Source organism: Procambarus clarkii, chromosome 25 (genome assembly GCF_040958095.1).
Source record: "Procambarus clarkii isolate CNS0578487 chromosome 25, FALCON_Pclarkii_2.0, whole genome shotgun sequence".
In the NCBI taxonomy this organism is placed as follows: domain Eukaryota; kingdom Metazoa; phylum Arthropoda; class Malacostraca; order Decapoda; family Cambaridae; genus Procambarus; species Procambarus clarkii.
In genome coordinates, this window is record NC_091174.1 from 6,288,923 (window position 1) to 6,313,686 (window position 24,764).

The following is a 24,764-nucleotide window of genomic DNA, read 5'->3' on the forward strand; positions in this document are numbered from 1 at the left end:
AGTTAGCTAATACAACACCCTCATTCACTTGATTTATACCTTAATACATCTCAAGGGTGAAAGTACCCGAAAGTCTTGCATCGAAGTCTAAATTTGATGTAGAACCCCCCAACGTTCTACGCCCTCCAGCAAACTCCTTAAGGGCAGAACCACAACATTGCGACATAAAAATGGAAGAGATTATATCCCTCTGTTATAGGCTCACTATTTCCCGTGCTACAGGGGCATCTCGTTCTGAGTAGCTAGATCTAAAACAACAACATCTTCTGATAATCATCTCTGACACTGGAGGGTTGTTGTCTTGTTAGCTCTTCTTGGGAATACAAAGTGGACTGTTGCAAGTGCCACGAGCAATTGCAAGGCCAGAGAGAAAACACGAAACCTTATACTGGGCCGCCAAAACTTCAGGAACAGAACTGCTAAGAAATTCTGAGTGTTGTTGATCCCTCTGAGGGTTGGATTAAGACGGGCGGACTAGCTGGTTAAAGTTTAAAAATAATGAAAAAGAAATAAAAATTTTTTTTAAACAGTTTGAAGCTTTGGTTGAAGTGAGTAATGAATATGATTACAGTGATTGTGTATAGTGGCGATGGTTTTAGCGAAGGCGGGTAAAGTAATCAACAGAAAGGGCTCAGCCATTAATCACTTGGAAGGAATGAGGGATAATGATTTGGGATGGGACGGGATGGGGGGTTGGGGAAGGAAAAGTATTCAACCACTTGGACGTGTCGAGGATTGAACGCTGACCTGCAAGAATGCTTAACCATCGCTCTCCCGTCCAGTCCAAGTGGCGGGACAAAACTTAAGACAGTGTGTGTAATGAAGGTGTTGATGGTGATGCAGGTCGTGTGTAGTGTAAATGTGACCTCCGTTACTAGAGCAACACCGGTACCCCAGCAAGGAAACCTGACACCGAAGGACTGACGATGAAGGTCAAGGTTCCCGTACTCCCCGGCTCTCCCAAGCTAGTGGACAGTTGAGTGGACAGCGCTTCGGAGTCGTAGTCCTGAGGTTCCGGATTCGATCCCGGTTGGAGGCGGAAACACATGGGCAGAGTTTCTTTCACCCTATGCCCCTGTTACCTAGCAGTAAATAGGTACCTGAGCGTTAGTCAGCTGTCACGGGATGCTTCCTGGGGTGTGTGTGTGTGATATGAAAAAAAAATTAGTAGTAGTAGTAGTTAGAAACAGTTGATAAGACAGTTGAGAGGCGGGCGGAAAGAGCAGAGCTCAACCCCCGCAAGCACAACTAGGTGAATACACACACACAAACACACACACACACACACACACACACACACACACACACACACACACACACACAAGCACTAACTCCAGCGCTGTTCCTTAACCAGATCAGAAAGAAGTGAATCACGTAGTTGACATATGGGAACTGTACCACATGGAAGAAGAAGAAGAGGAGGAGGAAGAGGAAACCTGACCACGACATGCAAATTATTGTACCTACGGACAAGCTGTTTTACCCAGGTAAGAACATAACCATAAGAGACGAGCAAAAACTAAAACCATAAATGACCCCGAGAGATATAATTGCGCAATGAAAAGGCAGATTGGACCAGCAAAGAAGGCAATCTAGGCTCACTACATTCAAAGTTCTAAATATACGTTCCATAAAGTACACAAGTGAACCAAAAGACTGCAACTAAAATCCAGGACCAGGAGCTGAATCCCAGACCACACAGACAATTCTGCAAGAGTTGGTAGAAAAAGAGGACAGGCACCCGCGCTCAAATAAACACAATTCAATGTTTACTACAAAGAACCGTCAAATAAAGACGGAAAAAGTACTGCATCCATTGGATCCTAGTGTCGTTGTTTGCTTAGATTACAATCTACCAGAAATATAGTTTACATCTGTTATTAAACAAACAAAAACCGCTGCTTACTAATTCAGGTGTCGAATAGGAGAGAAAAATTTAAGAAAAAAAGTTGTGTTCTTTAATTAGAAAAAGAGCGAAAGAAAAGAGTATCGCCACAAATTAGCAGAGATCAAACAATTGCTGGGCGTTGTGTATGCTTTCTCGCGCTGCCTGTGAGGCTTTTTGTGGGCGTGGGCGGGGCTGTGGGCGTGGACGAGTCTGTGAACGCAGGTGTGGATATGACCGTTTGTGTAGGTAGATACGGGTGCGCTTGTGGATATGGGGGATATATGGATGTGGGGGGATGGCTGCGAGTGTTGATGTGGGGTTATGGCGTGGATGTTGGCGTGGAAATGGGCACGAGTGTGGCTATCGGGCGTCGATTCGGTCATTATAAACACATTTATGCTAAATTTAAACAATAGAAAACACGTTCAACTAAAGAAAACCGAGGGAAAAAAGACTGATGGAACTGACCTCACCTCACTGGAGGAAAGAACAGGATAAACGTAATAACGAAATAGAAGATTCTAAGGAATATTGACCAAGTAGACATATAAACAGTATTGAAAGTCAACAGAACGAGGAGTCATTATTAGAAACATGAAACACAACAAAGTCACAAACTTAAAAGAGGAAATTCAGTCTAAGAGTCGCAATGGAAGGAACTAAACGAGGAAGTTGTCGAGGTCAATTCGATACAGAATTTCAAATGAAAAAATCTTGTCAAAATAATTCATAGCATTGAGCTATTTAACAAATGTGGTATATGTGGTACAGTCCCCCCCACCCCCATACACACACACACACGCTTCCACCCCTACACATACACATACCCACTCACACACACACACACACCCATTTACCAGCCTATAACAACTCTCATATAAACATGTCAGTGTTTGTGCGAAACGGACGCATATGACGACTACGATACCCATCTCCCCACTGTATAACCAGGTCCGCAGCGTAACATTAAGCCCACCGGTCCTCCAAAACGTTTAATTTAGGCGGTGAGGATTACCCAATCAGAGATGTGCAGAGGAAGGCTAGGCACGTGGTCGCTACTGCTGGTGCATGTTAAGATAGTGCCAAGAAGTCAGTCTAGTGGTTCTCTGGGGACACCTCTCACCCGGGACAGCAAGACTCGTCCCCCTCTCACCCGGGACAGCAAGACTCGTCCCCCTCTCACCCGGGACAGCAAGACTCGTCCCCCTCTCACCCAGGACAGCAAGACTCGTCCCCCTCTCACCCGGGACAGCAAGACTCGTCCCCTCTCACCCGGGACAGCAAGACTCGTCCCCCTCTCACCCGGGACAGCAAGACTCGTCCCCCTCTCACCCGGGACAGCAAGACTCGTCCCCCTCTCACCCGGGACAGCAAGACTCGTCCCCCTCTCACCCGGGACAGCAAGACTCGTCCCCCTCTCACCCGGGACAGCAAGACTCGTCCCCCTCTCACCCGGGACAGCAAGACTCGTCCCCCTCTCACCCGGGACAGCAAGACTCGTCCCCCTCTCACCCGGGACAGCAAGACTCGTCCCCCTCTCACCCTGGACAGCAAGACTCGTCCCCCTCTCACCCGGGACAGCAAAACTCACCTCCTCTCGCTCGATGGTGTCCATTTACACCCATTACGTTAACACTCAGCGTGAGGTGTATTTGAACCTGAACCTTCCCCCACCCAAATTTCCTGTCTGCCCCTCCCCTTCTCCACCTCTCCTTCCCACCCATTTCCCCACGCTGTCCTCTCCTCCCACCCCGACCTCCCACTCTGACAATCATAATACCGTGGCTCAATTGCACCATTAATCAACGCGTGATTAAATTATTAAAATGAGATATTTATTGTCACATTTTTAAATTGCAGTTTAATTGGATTTTAACATTCGGGGGTGGTACAGACGGCAGCAACGGTAGTACAAGCAGCAGCAGGCAGGAGTAGGACAAGCAGCAGCAGCAGCAGCAGGCAGGGGGGTAGAACAGGCAGCAGCAGCAACAGCACTAGGGGCAATCGACAGAACCAGCAAATTGGTCAAAGTTGATTAGACCGACAAAACGGTCAAGCATCAGTGGGAGGACCACCATTTTATTGTATTAAACGACTCTTGTTATGTATATCCCTTAAGACTAGTGGCTGATGACAGGAATGGTGGTGGAGGCGGTGTCTTGCGCAGATGTAATCATAGCCGAGTTGACCAGTCAAGCAATCAGGAGGCCTAGTCGGGGACCGGACCGCGAGGACGTTAAGCCCCGAAATCATCGCAAGTACATTAACCAGACCACTTGGACTGGTTAGTATAACGAAGGCCTCGCTTCTTGCAGGATGGCGCTCAATCTCCTATGGTTCAAATTATTGGGCACCATTACTTCCCTACGTTTTATCCCTGCTCGATAGAGGAGGCGAAGGGCAGGGAAGGCGGCGAAGAGTAGAAAGTCGTGCAGTTAAAATGGTTACAGTTTGAAAAGATGATTACAGTGAAGGGAAGATGATTACAGTAAGAATGAATGTATGTAGTGTGATAAGGCGTCCGCCACCCGAGCCACGCTGGCTAACCCCCCCCCCCCTCTAGTATAATACAAACTAATGTGTCTAGCATTCGCTATCGCCTTCCTGTTTATTACACCACGAATAACAACAAATAACCTACATTATGAGGATGACTCCTGGATTAACAATAATGGGTTGTCTTGAGCAAGCCATCCCAATCAGGCAAGTCAGAGGGTCCATTAATAACAACTCACTCACGAATGATAATCTACTGATCTCACTCCTCAACTGTCTTGACGTCGTGAGAATTGTTGTGCTTCACACTACACGGATGAAGCTGTAACTGAGCTTCACACTCGCCTCGGTAGACTGGTTCACACAATGAGGGTTTAGCACGCTGTGTACCGTGCATTACATACTTCACCTGGGCTTCGTCAATGTATGGTAATAGCACAGATTGTCATTAAGGTTGCTTGAGTGACAGTAAATGAAATATTGGATTTAATAGTGATGAAGCAACAGTGTGTAATTATCGTAAGGCACTAAGCCGGGAAGACTATATGTAGCTCGGTGGAGTAGACATAGTTTATTTCCATAACCTCGTTATGTTCTAAGACTTGAGGCGCATTTCTTATCCGTATGCTAAATTATCGTACTGGCTTAGCGCTTTCTTCTGATAGTCTTGCCCGTACAGCAATGCTTGAAGACACTGGCCACATGCTGGCTAATTAAACAATCATCCCCCTGGCTATTGTTTAAAAACACTATGTTCGAACAGTGTGATTTAGTGTTGGGCTTAAGGCCAATCAACCTCTGGAGGGTTATTAAGGCCATCGCAATTGTTTACTGGCCAACCAGCAAGTATAATTTAGTCGAACATAGTCCGGGACTAAAGTAAACTTAGTGGATATACACCAAGAAGCGAAGTTCGCCTCTCAGTGTATACTCACAGTGCTCGAACAGTGCTTCGCTCACTTACTATGTTCGACGCGAATCTCTCCAAGCTTCCCCCCCCCCCACATCCTACGTACTTAAAATAAACAACCCTCCCTCATCAACAAGCCAAAATGCTCGTTAACCCAGCCGCCAATCTCCCTGTTTATGAATGAAAAACACTTCACCCACGACTCACAACTGATGACGTTCGAACACTTCGTCGCTAACGACCTCTGTTCGAGTCACAACTCTGTAAATGCTTCACCTACGCACTTCAGATATAAATAATCACCTACAGGACCAAAACACTCATCCTAACCTGCGTCTAACTATACATAGAACTTTAAAATTTACTAATAGTAATTTATATATAACTAATCTGTTTTTAAATACACAGTATGTTTTATTTTGGGGGGGGGGCGCAGCGATACCGATTCTAGCCTGAGGACGAACTGATATATAAACGAATGAGAAAAGAATAAAAGCTCCTTTCATATCTATACACAAAATTATAATATATATGTTTATATTATTTTCTTTCCGAGCTTTAATTTTTTTTATTACACATATCATAACAAATGTCTCAAGGGGATTGGCGGCAGTTGGGACGAGTATGGCTTGAGGACGGAACTGGTTGTGCCACAACTACTCCTATGCCAAACTACCTCATTCCCCCTTCTAAGGAAAAGAAATTTTAAGTGGAAAGTGCCAAGCCATTACAACTATTTAACACTTGGAAGGGGCCAGGATAAGGATTTAGGATGGGACGGGGGAGGGAAGGAATGGTTCCGAACCACTTGGACGGTCGGGAATTGAACGCCGACCTGCATGAAGCTCTATCTTAAAGTATCTTGTTACACACACGAGCTCTTAAACATGAAGTTCTTAATAGCGTGGCGACTCGTTACGAGTTTACTGTAATATGTAAAACATTAATTAATATATCATTAATGCACATTTTCTGTTAATAGCCGAACTGTTCCGTCATTAGTTTTCCTTTGGATTTATTGGCCATCAGAACCGTCCATCATGTACACCTCATTAATTTTATCACTGCCAAATGGCAATGATTCACGTCCTGCTGTTTATAGTCTACACCGCTTACAGTCGTAATGGAGTGGGAGATATAGTGTGTGTGTCGGGCGTGTTTGTGTGTGTGTGTATGTGTGTGTGGGGTGTGGGTGTGGGTGTGTGTGTGTGTGTGTGTGTGTGTGTGTGTGAGTGTGTGTGGGTGGGGTGTGGGTGTGTGTGTGTGTGTGTGTGTGTGGGGCGTGTTTGTGTGTGTGTGTGTGTGGGTGGGGTGTGAGTGGGTGTGTGTGTATGGATGTGTGTGGTGTGTGTGTATGTGTGTGGGTGGGGTGTGTGTGAGTGTGTGTGTGTGTATGGATGTGTGTGTGGTGTGTGTGTATGTGTGTGTGGGGGTATACGTGCGTGTGTATGCTCCTCACTTCTAAGAGTGTATATATATAGAACTTACTTTAGTTAAGTATACTTCAAGCGTAAAGTATTCTTGCTGGAAGGTAGGCCTACCAACCCTCACGCGGTTGATAAGTCTTAATTAACCCTAACATCAAAACCCCCAAACAAAATTACGGCAATCGTTTTCAGTAAACAATTCCATTCTATCAATGCTCCTAATCATTTTATAATTTGTCTCTGAGTGACCTAATTACCAACTGCTTATTAGAAAAATTAGAAAACTCGCAAACCACTTTTGTATCAGAAAATCTCTCTCTCTCTCTCACAAAGAAGTTATTTAACTTTTTTCCCCCCAAAAAAAGAGTTGAGCCGGAGGAAAGCTGTTTAATTACAGGTGTAAATGTTCATGCTTGTTAAGCACTTTTATGGACTTTAAATCAAAGAAAGAACTGATAAAATTTTTAAGTGTGTTGAAATTTGTAATAAATCAATTTGAGTACATACACCTGACCACCTTACACATCTGACTATGTTATTGTGTTACAATCATCACTTAAAATATTTGATTTTGTTTTTATGGTACAATCATCAGACTGTTCTTGTGGTACAGTCATCAGACTGTTCTTGTGGTACAATCATCAGACTGTTCTTGTGGTACAGTCATCAGACTGTTCTTGTGGTACAATCATCAGACTGTTCTTGTGGTACAATCATCAGACTGTTCTTGTGGTACAGTCATCAGACTGTTCTTGTGGTACAATCATCAGACTGTTCTTGTGGTACAATCATCAGACTGTTCTTGTGGTACAATCATCAGACTGTTCTTGTGGTACAATCATCAGACTGTTCTGGTGGTACAATCATCAGACTGTTCTTATGGTACAATCATCAGACTGTTCTGGTGGTACAATCATCAGACTGTTCTTGTGGTACAGTCATCAGACTGTTATTGTGGTACAATCATCAGACTGTTCTTGTGGTACAATCATCAGACTGTTCTTGTGGTACAGTCATCAGACTGTTCTTGTGGTACAGTCATCAGACTGTTCTTGTGGTACAATCATCAGACTGTTCTTGTGGTACAATCATCAGACTGTTCTTGTGGTACAATCATCAGACTGTTCTTGTGGTACAATCATCAGACTGTGCTGGTGGTACAATCATCAGACTGTTCTTATGGTACAATCATCAGACTGTTCTGGTGGTACAATCATCAGACTGTTCTGGTGGTACAATCATCAGACTGTTCTTGTGGTACAATCATCAGACTGTTCTTGTGGTACAATCATCAGACTGTTCTTGTGGTACAATCATCAGACTGTTCTGGTGGTACAATCATCAGACTGTTCTTGTGGTACAATCATCAGACTGTTCTTGTGGTACAATCATCAGACTGTTCTTGTGGTACAATCATCAGACTGTTCTTGTGGTACAATCATCAGACTGTTCTTGTGGTACAATCATCAGACTGTTCTTGTGGTACAATCATCAGACTGTTCTGGTGGTACAATCATCAGACTGTTCTGGTGGTACAATCATCAGACTGTTCTGGTGGTACAATCATCAGACTGTTCTTGTGGTACAATCATCAGACTGTTATTGTGGTACAATCATCAGACTGTTCTGGTGGTACAATCATCAGACTGTTATTGTGGTACAATCATCAGACTGTTCTTGTGGTACAATCATCAGACTGTTCTTGTGGTACAATCATCAGACTGTTCTGGTGGTACAATCATCAGACTGTTCTGGTGGTACAATCATCAGACTGTTCCGGTGGTACAATCATCAGACTGTTCTTGTGGTACAATCATCAGACTGTTCTGGTGGTACAATCATCAGACTGTTATTGTGGTACAATCATCAGACTGTTCTGGTGGTACAATCAGACTGTTCTGGTGGTACAATCATCAGACTGTTCTTATGGTACAATCATCAGACTGTTCTGGTGGTACAATCATCAGACTGTTCTTATGGTACAATCATCAGACTGTTCTTGTGGTACAATCATCAGACTGTTATTGTGGTACAATCATCAGACTGTTCTTGTGGTACAATCATCAGACTGTTCTGGTGGTACAATCATCAGACTGTTCTTATGGTACAATCATCAGACTGTTCTGGTGGTACAATCATCAGACTGTTCTGGTGGTACAATCATCAGACTGTTCTTGTGGTACAATCATCAGACTGTTCTTGTGGTACAATCATCAGACTGTTCTTGTGGTACAATCATCAGACTGTTCTGGTGGTACAATCATCAGACTGTTCTTGTGGTACAATCATCAGACTGTTCTTGTGGTACAATCATCAGACTGTTCTTGTGGTACAATCATCAGACTGTTATTGTGGTACAATCATCAGACAGTTCTGGTGGTACAATCATCAGACTGTTCTGGTGGTACAATCATCAGACTGTTCTGGTGGTACAATCATCAGACTGTTCTGGTGGTACAATCATCAGACTGTTCTGGTGGTACAATCATCAGACTGTTCTGGTGGTACAATCATCAGACTGTTCTGGTGATACCTGGTTGATACCTGGTTGATGGGGTTCTGGGAGTTCTTCTACTCCCCAAGCCCGGCCCGAGGCCAGGCTCGACTTGTGAGAGTTTGGTCCACCAGGCTGTTGCTTGGAGCGGCCCGCAGGGCCACGTACCCACCACAGCCCGGCTGATCCGGAACTTCTCTTAGAAAACCGTCCAGTTTTCTCTTGAAGATGTCCACGGTTGTTCCGGCAATATTTCTTATGCTCGCTGGGAGGACGTTGAACAACCGCGGACCCCTGATGTTTATACAGTGCTCTCTGATTGTGCCTATGGCACCTCTGCTCTTCACTGGTTCAATCTTGCATTTTCTTCCATATCGTTCACTCCAGTACGTTGTTATTTTACTGTGTAGATTTGGGACCTGACCCTCCAGTATTTTCCATGTGTATATTATTTGGTATCTCTCTCGTCTCCTTTCTAGAGAGTACATTTGGAGAGCTTTGAGACGATCCCAATAATTTAGGTGTTTTATCTCGTCTATGCGTGCCGTATATGTTCTCTGCATTCCCTACAATCATCAGACTGTTCTTGTGGTACAATCATCAGACTGTTCTTGTGGTACAATCATCAGACTGTTCTTGTGGTACAGTCATCAGACTGTTCTTGTGGTACAATCATCAGACTGTTCTTGTGGTACAATCATCAGACTGTTCTTGTGGTACAATCATCAGACTGTTCTGGTGGTACAATCATCAGACTGTTCTTATGGTACAATCATCAGACTGTTCTTATGGTACAATCATCAAACTGTTCTTATGGTACAATCATCAGACTGTTCTTGTGGTACAATCATCAGACTGTTCTTATGGTACAATCATCAGACTGTTCTTGTGGTACAATCATCAGACTGTTCTTGTGGTACAATCATCAGACTGTTCTTGTGGTACAATCATCAGACTGTTCTTGTGGTACAATCATCAGACTGTTCTGGTGGTACAATCATCAGACTGTTCTGGTGGTACAATCATCAGACTGTTCTTGTGGTACAATCAACACATTACAATCCCCAAACACAATGTAAAAACAAATGCATATATATACTTCAAAACAAAAGACAAAGATATTGTATTTTTGAACTGGTAGAGAAAAGGGAAGATCAATCCCGTAGTCGCCTATCTTGAGGTTATCCTGAGATGACTTCGGGGCTTAACGTCCCCGCGGCCCGGTCCTCGACCAGGCCTCCTTTTTTATACACACCCCCCCCCCCAGGAGGCAGCCCTTAGCAGCTGTCTAACTCCCAGGTACCTATTTACTGTTAGGTAACAGGAGTATTAGGATGAAAGAAACTCTGCCCATTTGTTTCCGCCTCCACCGGGGATCGAACCCGGAACCTCAGGATTACGAATCCCGAGCGCTGTCCACTCAGCTGTCAGGCCCCTAATATAAGGAACTTACGAAGAGAAAGCGCTAATCCGGTATGACTACATAGCACTTGGAAAGGATACGAGGACAAATGTCTATGGTAGGATGGAGGGAAGAAACGAAATCCAACCACATGGACCGCGGGGGATTGAACGCGGTTCTGCAAGAACAAAAATCCTAGGAATCAGTGAAAGAATATAATTCGCTACACATAAATAAGCACAGTAAAGCTTCAATAATAGAAACAGTGTGTATGACTTTATATAGATACTCAACACAGAAGCTAGGCACAGTGGTATACGTTTTCGACTCACAACCGAGGGGAGGGAACTATCAGAAGAAAGCGCCAAGCCATTACGACTACATAGCACTTGGAAGGGGTCAGGATAAGGATTTGGGATGGGACGGGGAGGAAGGAATGGTGCCCAACCACTTGGACGGTCGGGGATTGAATGCCGACCTGCATGAAGCGAGACCGTCACTCTACCGTCCTATCGCATTCGGGATATGTCCCCGAATGCGACACAAACGACCTGGGCACGTTACCTTTCACCTGATGGGGTAAAATAGGTACCACTGAAGTCAGGCAGCTGTTGTGGGTTGCATCCTGGGCAAGGTCAGCAGTTGGTCAAGACAGGGACCTCGATCAGTCTATGTAGAGGCTTCCTGTCCTCGAATACGGGAATTATGGGACATAATCACAACGTGAATTAGCAGATTCCGGTTAAAATACCGGAATATACCATTCAGATAGGGCAACCCTGCTATCCTTGTAAGACAGAATACCGGACCTGGCCACACATCTCATGATAGCGAAGCTTAATGAACCTGATCCAGTGCCTTTCATCGAGACTCTTCAACACAGAAGAGATGTGGGTAATTGTATGCACTTTACACTGTCTACAAAATCCATACCTCCCACTTGGCTTCTCTACACCTCCCTCCCTTAAGAATAACACTGAACAAGAGGTACAACTGGCGACAATGAGATAGGCGTTTCGGTTACACCAACAGAGCAAGTCTGATGTTTCCGTTACACCACCTGACCAAGTTCGATGTTAATTGAACACCAACAGAACAAGTTCGACGAACTCTTCATCAAAAATAAGCAAAATTGTTAAACTTACTAACACAATTATTGCTACTGTTCAAACATCATTTAAATACTTAGCTAATAATAACAAAATGGAATTCGATACATCTCAAGCAGAGATGCTTTTCAAAGTATATCTGTGGGGGAAACATTGGAATTCTAGCTTTCAGCAGTTAAAGTAACTAAGACGTGATGTGGAAAAATAATAAGAATTACATTACACACAGAAATCACAACAGCGTGATATATCAAATGAACAAATCCACAAGGGCTTTGATGAGGGTTCGAACCTACGTCAGGAATGATCCCCCTTGTGGATTTGATCAAGAATTACACTTCCTAATAATAATAATAATAATAATAATAATAATAATAATAATAATAATAATAATAATAATAATAATAATAATAATAATAATACAATTAATAATATTAATGACAGTAACAAGATGAGGATGGATGGATTCTGAAGTGGGGTGGAGAATCTGGAAGGAGATGGGGGCTCCGGAAGGGGGGTTGAGGGTCCCGAAAGAGTTGAAAAAAGGTCTAGAAGATCCGGAAGAGAGTTAAGGATCCCGAAGGGAGTGGAAAGAATAGCGGAAGTGGAGGAGATGAAAGAAGCAGCAGCGGTAGAAGGAAGGGATGAAGACAGTATTAGGGAAGAGGACCTCGTAAAGAGAGTGGCAGGCAGCGAGAAAGAGAAGGTAGCAGTAGAGGAAATGCAGCAAGTAAAGGAAAGCAGTAGGGTAAAGAAGGCAATATCAAGATAATGACATCAGTTAAAGAAAATTCAGAATCACTTACTTCTTTTTATCTCGACACTGTCAGACACTGTTGTCAAGACAGTGATGACAGCCAACCTCCACATGACGCCTCTTCTCTGGGGGTGGAGATGAGGTCACTTAAGGTAGCAACGGATGTTTCCGTCACCTGCGACCCTACACACAAACCCAGAGGTCACAGGTGGGTCCAGATCCACCCCCGAATGTCACAGATGGGGCTAGCTCACCACGGAGGTCACAGGAAGAAACGGAGGTCACAGGAAGAAACGGAGGTCACAGGAAGAAACGGAGGTCACAGGTAACGGAAGATTGTCCAGATAAAGGAGAATACTGCAGGTCAAGGTATTGGGAGGTTTGGTCACGATGGAGAACCCATGACACACTCGATTATGTAGAGAATCTCTAAATCTTAACTGTACCATAAACCTACACTTTCCACATGTGCCATTTTGGAGTATTTAACTTTAGTTGAACACCTGTAAATCACCATTGATCTGCATGCTACAAGTAACAATTTATCTTCTATGTGTATGTTTGTTGTCGCTCATCAAGCGCTTGGGTCGTGCGATGTTAGTTCCATGTCTGCTACTGGATGTTGTGGGAGATCTTCTCAGGCTGCAAGTGGAGACACGAAAATTTGCACCCACTGAAGGAAACTTTCACAGTTTTCGTATAATTCTTGAGTCCCACTCACATCACACTTAAAAGCATACAATTCACTGCTTTCATACACCGAAACAATAATGGGCCTTCGATGTAAACACCGTCTGTATGTGGGTTCGCTTAGCAAAGCACATCACCTCGTATAGTGGTGGTGTCAGTGAGAGGCAGGAGGAGACAGAGGCACATACCTACTCGCCTCGCTGTCCTGAGACACACTGAGCCGCTCAACAGCCACTGGTGCTGCCTCGCTCTCTACCATACAAACTCTCCCTACACACTCACGCACCCCACTTTCACCGCACAAAACTCTTCTTTCAGTACTATATCTCACTGGTCGGCTAAGGCCCACTCCCCCGTTGGTCGCAATACGCAAATTCAACGCTGATGATGATGATTCGGCGTTGAATTGGCGTTGCTCTTGGGGCATTGTCCTCGTTGGGGGTGTCATTATACTTTGTGTCTTACTTCTTCATTCTATAAATTTTCTTGAATGGTCAGAATTTTTTTTTCCAGTAATTTCCAAGTGAGGATGAATTAATTGGCCATTAATCCAAGATAACTGCCCCATAAAACGCAGATAAATTGTCAAGAAGTTTATTCGGGTCTAAGTTTGTTCTATATGACTATTATTTCCTTCATTCTGAAGAGGTCAGTGTGATCAGGGATTTTGTTAGTGTTCTTTGTGTGTTTTGAGTTTTTCAGGGATGCAGGTGTGGTTGGTCTATATATGGCAGGTGTAGTTAGTCTATATATGGCAGGTGTGGTTGGTCTATATATGGCAGGTGTGGTTGGTCTATATATGGCAGGTGTGGTTGGTCTATATATGGCAGGTGTGGTTGGTCTATATATGGCAGGTATGGTTGGTCTATATATGGCAGGTGTGGTTGGTCTATATATGGCAGGTGTGGTTGGTCGTGCACCTCACACCTGTCCGAGTGTGTGTAAGTGCACGTTTTTTTAGTACATTAATATCTATAAGTTATATTTATTCTTATTAATTTAAAACAAAGTCCCATTAATTTGTAATCCGTTAATTAATCCATTAATCCAAGCACTCCATTAATTTTAATCAGTTAATTGTTTATCATTAAATCTCCTTAATTTTTATTACAATAATTATCTTAACTAACTTTATCTTCAATTTTACTAGACTTTTAAATGTTAACAAGAAAGGTAAATAGGGAAATAAAATACGTGAAGAATTATTACTTTCTAATATCATCTACATTCCAAATTCTAGACATTATATAGAATTTACACACATAGAATTTATATAGAATTTACACACATAGAATTAATCTGACAAATTGTAATACCAACAATCACCATAACAATGTAGAATCAATCAAAATATCACTTTTACTTCTTCACTGCATAATATTCTTTAGGTAGTTATCCCTATCGGATGTCCTATATATATATATATCTCAGTTAATTTTACTCTCACTCTCATTTCCTGCTTAGTTCTTCTATTCATAAACAATAATTTCTTCTCTTGGGCCTCGCTGAGTTCACTACAGAATATTTAACTTTATGGACGCTTCTCTCAAAATCAGATACACTCTCATTCTTATCATTCTTTCCGAAGACTGTATGATCGCCCAAGTCCCCACCAGGAGAGATTTCATTCTGTTGAAGTCGGAACAGACGACGACTGCAGTGATATCTAGATGTCGTTGAGCTCATGAAGAGGGAAGAGGAGGTAGAGTATCTTGTCACCTTTTGTTTCCTGAACGGGAAAGAAAGGATGGGATAGCTAGTAGACGTTGAGCTTCAAGAAAGGGAAGGAGGAGGGATATCTTTTCGAAGTCGAGTTCCAAGGAAATTGAAGGCGATATGAAGTCGACACAGAGCCTCATATAGGGGAGATAACGTGGTATCTAGCCGGCGTTGTCAAGCCATCAAACGGGAATAGAAGACGGAATCTAATCGACGATCTACTGTCTGAAGAGGATGGAAGGCGGGTATCTAGTCAACGGTGAGCTTCCTGAAGGATCCCTCGATGCCAAAGAGATCAGCGGAGGTCTTGGCCTTGCCGGGTCGCTTGGACTCGTCAACTCCGTACTTCTCGTCCTCCAGGAGCCAGTCTCGTCTGGCGTCGACCCGCTCCAGCCAGTACTCTGTAAACACCGTTTAGACTTCAAATTTGTGTAGGGGTGAGTGGAGAGGTTGGAGGGAGGAGGAGAAGGCGGGATGTTAGTGTTGTTGTTGCAATGGTAATGGTATACCACAGTGGTAATGGTATGTATTCCGAGGTGGTAATGGTATGTATTCCGAGGTGGTAATGGTAAGTATACCACAGTCGTAAGGGTATGTATTTCACGGTGGTACCTGTATGAATACCACGGTGGTAAAGGTCTATATACCACGGTGGTAATATTAAGTATACAGCAGTGACAATGGCAGGTATGCAAGGTGTAAATGTGTGTATACAACATGGTTTAATATATACACCACCGAGACGTGTGTATCTGTAACTGAAACATAATATCTCATATATGTGACGTATACACTAAATGCCCAACACATTTTTATTGCATTTGAATCTTAACATTTCCAAAATATAAACATAATGTACAAAGGATCTAACAGAAATGACCACTTGGCACTGCTGGAGGCGCCTGTGATTGGTTCTCAGGAGCACGAAAACATAACTACCTACTTGTTATCTCCTCGACAGTGCCATTGGTGCCTCCATACTCGACAGGGAGGACCTCCTTGGGCACCTGCCTGTGAAGACTCTCCAGATCATTCCCGTGGAGGTGAACCTGGGTATACAATGAACCTTGTTAACCACCTGTAGTCTTTATTCAATAAACTAAAATGAATCAAACTCACAAGATCTCCGGTTGGAACACAAGGGATGATCAGCCACATGATGGGACGCAAACAGCTCATCATTTATTCCATTTAACCCAAAAACACATTTTGGCAAACAACTCAGACATTATTGTTTGCAAATATTTAGGATTCTTTGAAAGATTCACGAGAGCGGGGAAATGGGGCAAAAGATGATGCAAAACAAATAGTTTTTAGAACGTTGAAGCAAGGATTGTAAATAGTTCTGCGAAACACTGTTCAGAGACTGCACAACACTGTTTCAGTAACTTCAAGACACTGTTCAAAAACTGCAAGACAAAAGTTATCTGCTGACTTACCCTCTTTTTCATCTTTTCTTTCATAAATGACTTGAATATATTGAAGACTGTGTCGAACGCAGCTGGCGTGTTGATGTAGTTGAGTCCTTTAGGACGCATCGGATAGCCTTCCTGCAAGGATACAAATCATGACATAAATAAGACAGCTAGCCACCGGAATTGCTAACCTAACCTAACCTAGCTCTACCCAACCAATCTAATTTAGCCTAACCAAATTATATATGCAGTTATAATAGTTAGAAAAGGATCTATGTACGATTTGACACAGCTCATTCTGAAAGTAGACATTGTCAATACACATCTTGGTATCGTCATTTATTAATGTAAATATATCATTATTTCAGTTAAATTTATTTATTAATTTATAAATAAATTTATTATTATTAACAATTAATAATTATAATGCAAATATACAAATAATAATAATAATAATAATAATAATAATAATAATAATAATAATAATAATAATAATAATAATAATACAAATACTATGGCATTAAGTCAAACTGTATTAGTCTCTACACCCCTTAAAGATGTACACTTCCAACCACCCTTACAGCCCTCTTCCAAGCTTGCATTGATCAGCAAATCTGGCCACTATCATAAATGAAGGCCGGACGTCTTGGTTATCCTCGAGAAGATAACCAAGATATCGGTAGATAGCTCTTGGCTAATTTTACTCTCAGTCGTCGGGAAGACTTTTTAAAATCTTTGTTCAAAGACTATAAAAGCACCTTGATAATAATTCCTTAAAAATATAATAAGCAATTTCAAAGAAGGGATTTGGCGGTAAGTCCATAAGAATTAAAGCACCTGCAGAAGGCCTAGTGACCCAAACGAGGCAGCTCCTATTTGTTTCATACCCAAACTGTTTCCTACACATATATATCACGATATACACTATAACTCTACGACCCGTCAGAGGATTCGAAACCGGGCCGCCAGGGGTCTCCCCACCAACAGCAGTGGTAAGGACTAAAGTAACTTCTCCCTATATATACACCGACAAGAGAAATACATCTCACGATATACACATCCCAGGTTAGATGCCTAAATGTAAGGTTCTAATATTATCTTCATTGTCCTATTTGTTTCATTTCTTGCCTGTTTACAACGATTATTAAACTCTCAGATCTCTTTTCATTCAGTCTGGAAATGTAAACATTAACCCGACGATATCTATGGTAAATAAATTATTATTGTTTGCACGTAAGAAAGTAAGAATGTGAAGCATAGCAACGTGCATGTTGGTCCACACCTGGCAGGTCTTCCTTAAAGCCACACCTCTCTCCCCACCCCTCACCTTTCACCATGTACTAGTCTGTTACTGAAACCTGTCAAATTGTTTGTCACAGTAATGCTAGCTGGCAGACCAATCCACTCATTCACAACCTATTTCCACATCAGTTCGTCCCTTTATAACTCCTAAATCGAAACCTCTCAACCTTGTACTCGTCATTGCGTGTTCTGACCTGCTTAGATAATTCCAGAACCTGTTTACAATTCCCTTCTTTATGCCTCTATATCTCACTCGAAAACTTCGATCATATCCCTCTTGTTCTGCGACTCTCAAGCGAATGCAGACGGACACACACTATAGTCTATTTTCTACGAAAGGATCCCACTTAACCTTGCAAGCACATCTCTACTACACAATGGGCACAGAATCCAAGAGTGGCGTTGAGTTCAACGTTGAATCAACGTTAATTCAACGATGATGACGTTGATTTGGCGTCGCTCTTGTGCCCACTGGGTAGCTATCAGAAGTACTTTGTACCACACTCGAAATCTCAACCTGGATGATGGTGGCAATCATCTTGATGACTGTTGGCTTTATCTGGGCGGCGTGCTGGAAAGTCATGGTAGAGACGTCTATGACTATCTCCACGCCCGTGATGGAGGCGGATTCGTCCTCGTCAAACAGCAAGTCCAACATCAGAAAGATGGTCCTCGCGACGTCCGTAACGTCCGTTGTGTTTGGGTCCCTTGATGCCGGACGGGCCAAAATCACTCTCGAGCCTCTCACTGAGCGCCCGTTCAACGGCAGCACGAGTCTGATGCACACACACACACACGCGACTCTCAGTATCCTCAGTTGTTTAATTAACCAACACGTTAAACAAGACTTAGGACTCATGACACGAGCCTAAATATGTTTACCATACTTAGGTTTACAACAAGAAGCTAATCAAAACAAAAAATATGTTTAACATAGAATCTGTCTATATACCACAGGATAACGAACGATGTAGAAACACGCAGTCAGCTTCCAGATAACTTAACATTGTCAGCGCCCAGATAACCCAACACTGTCAGCACGCAGATAACCCAACACTGTCAGCACGCAGATAACCCAACACTGTCAGCACCTAGATAACTTATTACAGGAACCCTTAATGACATTCAACCCTTTAGAGAGAAGTACTCACGGACAAATATATTTGTCTTTCCAACGATGAAAAAAGTCTCGTAATAAGCATAAAAAGCTCTACAATTTTGATAAAAACGTACACAAAAGTCTCCTAGATAATATAAAGCTTTATCAAAATTCTCTTTGTTTCCTTCTGAGGAAAAATACCTGCAACACCATGGCAGCCTTCTTAACGAAGGCGGGCTTTAAGACGGCTATGTGTGAGAAGCCCAGAGACCGACAGTCTTCTATGGTTACCATAGCGGTGACGCTCGCCTGCTCGTCCTCCTCCATCCACACCTCTATCACGGCCAAGGTAGCTCTCATCAGGTCGCTCACCGGGGCCTTGGAGGGGTCGTACCGCCCCCAGCGAGTCAAGACGACCCTGCGGCCCTCTTTGTCATAACCCAGTAGTGGTAGACAAGGGCTGTGAGGAGTAAGATGGACGCATGCCAGCATCACCCAGGCATTCTGCCTGACCGTCACAAAGTTGGGAAAACGGAGGATCACAGCCACGTTTTTCACTTCACATCAACAGGGGAAAACGTTACCCCACATAACAATAGTCCTGACATATGAGAATTTCCCACACATCACTACGCTGGATCATAGTCCTGATCAGTATGAACCTCACCACATCACAGTACACTCGACCAGAGACAGCCTTGATCCATAAGATTCTCACTGCAAAGGACAACAACCTTGAGCTACTCTAACCTTACCACACACAGCAATACATAGCACAGAAGCCCTGACACAGCATCACTACCCGCGGCTCAGCTACGAGCTTTACAATCCATGCAACACAGCAACTTGTCCTCAGGGAGGTGGTACCCTGGGGGTAATCACTTTGAAACCACTACGTAATTAGTGCTATGCTAGACTCTTGTGAGGCTCCTGCAGTTAAAGTAGTTAACACCACACTCCTCCCAGCCCTCCCTAAGTACGAGGTGATTTACAGATAATTAGTAAACTTTAAATACATCCGTAGAGATAATTAGGTTTCGTTCTCCCCCCCCCCTTCACACCCACCAACGCCACCATTTTAGTTTTCCCATATCAACATATCTCGTTAGTTTTTCACTCTATGTCTCGTTCCTCCCATTTTTACGTCTGGATCCACTTCAAGTACGTATTACTCCACTTCAACTACGTCTGGATCCACTTCAAGTACGTATTACTCCACTTCAACTACGTCTGGATCCACTTCAAGTACATCTCGCTTTATCCTCTTTGCGTCTCACCCCTTATACGTCCAGTCTCTCATCATGTACGTGTTATTAACGTTGTTACGACACCTACATATCTGTTTGCCATACTAAAGCAATAAACCTTCATTTTCCTGGCTTCGGGGGGACAGAACAGCAATATGTATAAATAACAGTTGAGCCGACTTGGAGAAAAGTTCTAATTTAAACACATGGCTCACGAAATATATGTTATTAACGTTATCACATAAATATTATTCTAGCAAGCGTGGTTTACAAAAACCAACATTACTGTGTAACAGATATTGGGGACCTCACGTCCCTGTATCATTGTAAGTGCACTGAAAGCCGGTTGGAGTATGAGTACTACTTGGTTTTGGACTTGAGCTTCAGGCCAATCATCCGCGTGTTATTTAAGAATATCAACTTCTGGAGGGTTATTAAGGTCAATTAAGCTCTGGGGGGTTATTAAGGCCAATTAACCTCGAGAGGGTTATTAAGATCAATCAGCCTCTAGAGGATTATTAAGGCCAATCAACCTCGAGAGGGTTATTAAGATCAATCAACCTCTAGAGGCTTATTAAGGCTAATCAACCTCTGGAGGATTATTAAGACCAATCACCCTCTAGAAGGTTATTAACGCCACCATAAGAGAAACGGACAACTAGTAAGTAAAATCTAGTCCTGAACATAGTCCAAGACATAAATAAAATTTCAGTGTATATACACCGAAAATTGGTATACATCTCTCAGAGTATAGATATAAAAAAAAATGTAAAACACCACTAACTTACAAGACGGCTACTTAAAAGTGATGCGTTAGCACCTTTGTTCTCGACTCACAATCAGTGATCCCGGGTTCGAATCGCCGACAGAGGCAACCCAGCCCGTCCTCCAAATAAAGACCCAAAAGTGATTCCGTGCACCCGCCAAACCCCCTGTTTATGAATGAAAAACGGTTTCCACACGACTCACAACTAATTTCGTTCGAACACTTTCGGAACAAGTGCTTCACTGACGAAATTTGTTCAAACCACAACGCTGTAAATGCTTCACCCACGTACTACAAATACAAATAATCGCCAACAGAACTTAAACACCTAACCTAAGCTAACCAATGCCTATATATGCACAACATATTAATATATTATAATATTAATTTATATTTGAGAAAATTCCCGTTTTGAATGAACATCATGAACAAAATTATGACTGCGTATGTGGTGTCGACCGCTGCATGTAATGGACTTGAGTCGTGGACAGGTTGAACTGTTGTGTGTTTGCATCCTGAGTTGCAAGAAGCATGCATAAATATGTACATACAAGAGGGAACATATATAAATATGTGACAATGTGCTATATTAAATGTTGATAATCCTATCCTCATTATACTCTGCAATATTCAGAACTAAAAGTCACATCATTTACTTCACAACGACAGACAACCTCAAATTGTGTGAGTTAGTCCCATTTTCTACTTTCATTTTCTTTGCGTGTGAGAAATAGTATTTAAGCATACAGATTCACCCAGATTCACCAGAAGAAAAGCCTTGTTTTGTCAACAAGTGCTTCCTTTCATCAATGAACGATGTATTGATGTTATTCTCTATTTTATTCTTATTTAATATTGAGTACATGGCTGCAGCATTGTCTAAATTACAGCTATCGTAAACTGTAGTATAAATGTCCACATCATTTGAATTCTGTATTTTATTTGCCTTCCTGGTAAAATCTGAAGGTGCTGAAACCTTCCGGGCATACCTAAAAGAGAGCGGAAGCCTTGTGGATAATACCTGGTAGAGTGTGGAAGCCTTGTGGATAATACCTGGAAGAGTGTGGAAGCCTTGTGGATAATACCTGGAATAGTGTGGAAGCCTTGTGGATAATACCTGGAAGAATGTGGAAGCCTTGTGGATAATACCTGGAATAGTGTGGAAGCCTTGTGGATAATACCTGGAAGAATGTGGAAGCCTTGTAGATAATACCTGGAAGAATGTGGAAGCCTTGTAGATAATACCTGGAAGAGTGTGGAAGCCTTGTGGATAATACCTGGAAGAATATGGAAGCCTTGTGGATAATACCTGGAAGAGTGTAGAAGCCTTGTGGATAATACCTGGAAGAGTGTGAAAGCCTTGTGGATAATACCTGGAAGAGTGTAGAAGCCTTGTGGATAATACCTGGAAGAGTGTGAAAGCCTTGTGGATAATACCTGGAAGAGTGTAGAAGCCTTGTGGATAATACCTGGAAGAGTGTGGAAACCTTGTGGATAATACCTGGAAGAGTGTAGAAGCCTTGTGGATAATACCTGGAAGAGTGTGGAAGCCTTTTTGGCGAAGGTAGGCGTGAAGGCTGCCACGTGAGAGAAGCTGAGACAATCACAGTCCTCAATCATCACTAGGCCCGTCACGCTCTCCACTTCGTCCTCTTCCAAACACACGTCAATCACCAGCGTAGCGGCCCTCATCAGTTCGTTTACCAACACGATGGAGGGGTTTATCCGCCCCCAGCGAGTCAAGATGACCTTGCGACCCTTGTGGTCATAACCCGGCAGTGGCAGACATGTTCTGTGAGGCCGTATTTGCAAAATCTTGTGTAAACGAGATGTTTGCTTTCTCGCGTGTTGCAATAAGCTCCAAGAAGCATTTTTAAACAAATGTACAATTTACTGCGGATGACAACAACGAAAGTGGGATGTTTAGTTAAAGTTTCTAAGTTCTGCGAGAGCTGTTCCACATATTACAATATAATCCCAACGACCGTGGAGCCACACATCACAACACAGTCCCAACGACCGTGGAGCCACACATCACAACACAGTCCCAACGACCGTGGAGCCACACATCACAACACAGTCCCAACGGAAATCGTTACCCATATCACCATACATTCCCACGTGAACCTCACCATGGTATATATATAGTCACTGTACATAGTTCAGTTTAGATTAAGCTTATTTAGCTTAGATTATTCCCACCAATATCAAGGTTTTGCAAGATAACAGAGAAAAAACCGGCATGGGTAAGACTTGTGGCCTCATCTATCCTGGCCTCCCTGGACATCTTGATCAACAAGTCTGAGGACGAAACGTTTAAGATTTAACCGTCCTTGGAGGAAATTCTCTTGAAGGAGAGGAGGGAGCCACAAGAACTTACCTGCCAGAGCACCATAGACTTCTTAACGATTGAGGGAGTGTAGGCCGTCATATGAGCCAAAGTCATGTCGTGAGCGTCGCCGATCATAACAGTACCAGTTATGGTCGACTGTTCGTCTTCGTCAGCCAAAATGTCAGAGATCATAAGGGACGCCTTCATAATATCATCCACAGAAAATTCTTTAGGGTCGTAGACTCCCCAGCGGCCTACGAAGACCTTCCGTCCCAAGTGGTCGTATCCAGGGAGGGGAAGCATCAAACTGTAATATTTCAGTTAGCTTCATATGTCTCACAGACCACCACTGGGTTATAGTATATTCCGGTCGGTATCCCATAAGAATATGCACCAAGTTAACTTTATATATACATGCAATCCTTTATCCATCTTATAGGGATCAAAGCCAAACTTAATAATTCATAAATATATTCCCTGAGCCTCTGCAAGAGAAATGTCACCACAAACAATCACAAATATTTAACATACCACCAAATCAATTCCGCCACCAAAGCTGTTGAGAAATCATCAAAGCATCACTAAAAGAACACAAAGAATTTTAGTCAACAGCTACAGATCACAGAGCAAATCAAACACATACAATACCTGCTGTTATATTTAAGCATTGTTCTACCACCACTAAACACTAAATCATTTGCTAGGGGGAGATATTCGAACTGGTTATATGCCGAGCCATCGGAGACTTATAATACAAATTGCCAACTTTCTTAGAACACACATTAAGTTACTATACTCCCTCGCACTTATGGGAACAGGTGGAGTGTTGAACAGTGTGAAGCAGCACACAGAAATCATAATAGCGTGATGCATCAAATGAACAAATCCACAAGGGCCATGACGAGGATTCGAATCTACGCCCGGGAGCACACCAGACGCAGAAATCTATGTATGCTTTTTCGCGTTATGCAATAAGCACCTAGAAGCTTTTTTAAACAAATGTATAATTTACTGCGGATGACAACAATGAAAGTGGGATGTTTGGTTAAAGTTGTCAAGTTATACGAGAGTTTTTTCACACATTATAACCCAATCCCAACGACCGTAGAGCCACGCATCACAACACAGTCCCAACGGAAATTGTGCCCAATATCACTGTACAGTCCCACGTGAACATCACCATGGTATATAGGTACTCGCTTGACATAGTTCAATTTATATTAAATTTAGTTAGTTAAGATTATTCGCACCAGTATCAAGATTTTGCAAGACAATTGCTGAGAAGAAAACCGCGTGGGTAAGAGTTGTGACCTCATCTATCCTGGCCTCCTTGAACATCTTGATCAACAAGTCTGAGGACTTACTTGCCGCGAAACGTTTAAGATTTAACCGTCCTTGCAGGAAATTCTCTTGAAGGAGAAGAGGAAGCCACAAGAACTTACCTGCCAGAGCACCATGGACTTCTTCATCATTGAGGGAGTGAAGGCGGCTACGTGAGCCAGAGTCATCTTCTCAACGTCGCCGACCATAACAGTACCAGTTATGGTCGACTGTTCGTCTTCTTCAGTAGAAATATCAAGGATTGTAAGGCACGCCTTATTAATCTCATCCACGGAAACTTCTTTAGGGTCGAAGTCTCCTGCTCGGTTTAAGTAGACCTTCCGTCCCAAGTGGTCGTATCCAGGGAGGGGAAGCATCAAACTGTAATATT

At 42.9% G+C, this 24,764-nt stretch overlaps 2 protein-coding genes across 15 annotated transcripts in view; both read right to left on the minus strand.

Moving 5' to 3' along the window:
• Window positions 1-13,370, minus strand: part of LOC123756548 (nephrin) — a 61,873-nt gene extending 48,503 nt beyond the window's left edge. For all 3 annotated transcript variants that reach the window (XR_011229612.1, XR_011229613.1, XM_069331226.1), the window contains exon 1: window positions 12,533-13,370. Coding sequence is in view for 1 of the 3 variants with exons in the window: in XM_069331226.1 (XP_069187327.1) it covers window positions 12,533-12,596 (64 nt within the window). In the remaining 2 variants the exon portion in view is untranslated. The remainder of the gene's footprint in view (window positions 1-12,532) is intronic.
• Window positions 13,371-14,372: 1,002 nt separating this feature from the next.
• LOC123756371 (retinol-binding protein pinta) overlaps window positions 14,373-24,764 on the minus strand; it is a 32,838-nt gene continuing 22,446 nt past the window's right edge. For 5 of the 12 annotated variants that reach the window (XM_069331227.1, XM_045739473.2, XM_045739472.2 and 2 more), the window contains exons 4-7: window positions 24,496-24,754; window positions 16,332-16,442; window positions 15,836-15,941; window positions 14,373-15,293 (exon numbers count right to left, since the gene is read on the minus strand). In XM_069331227.1, the coding sequence (XP_069187328.1) occupies window positions 15,142-15,293; window positions 15,836-15,941; window positions 16,332-16,442; window positions 24,496-24,754 (628 nt within the window). In that variant the 3' untranslated portion in view covers window positions 14,373-15,141. Of the gene's footprint in view, window positions 15,294-15,835; window positions 15,942-16,331; window positions 16,443-18,126; window positions 18,386-18,909; window positions 19,169-22,254; window positions 22,514-23,101; window positions 23,361-24,495; window positions 24,755-24,764 lie in introns of all 12 variants that reach the window. The other 7 variants (XM_069331230.1, XM_069331231.1, XM_069331228.1 and 4 more) reach the window with 5 other exon arrangements.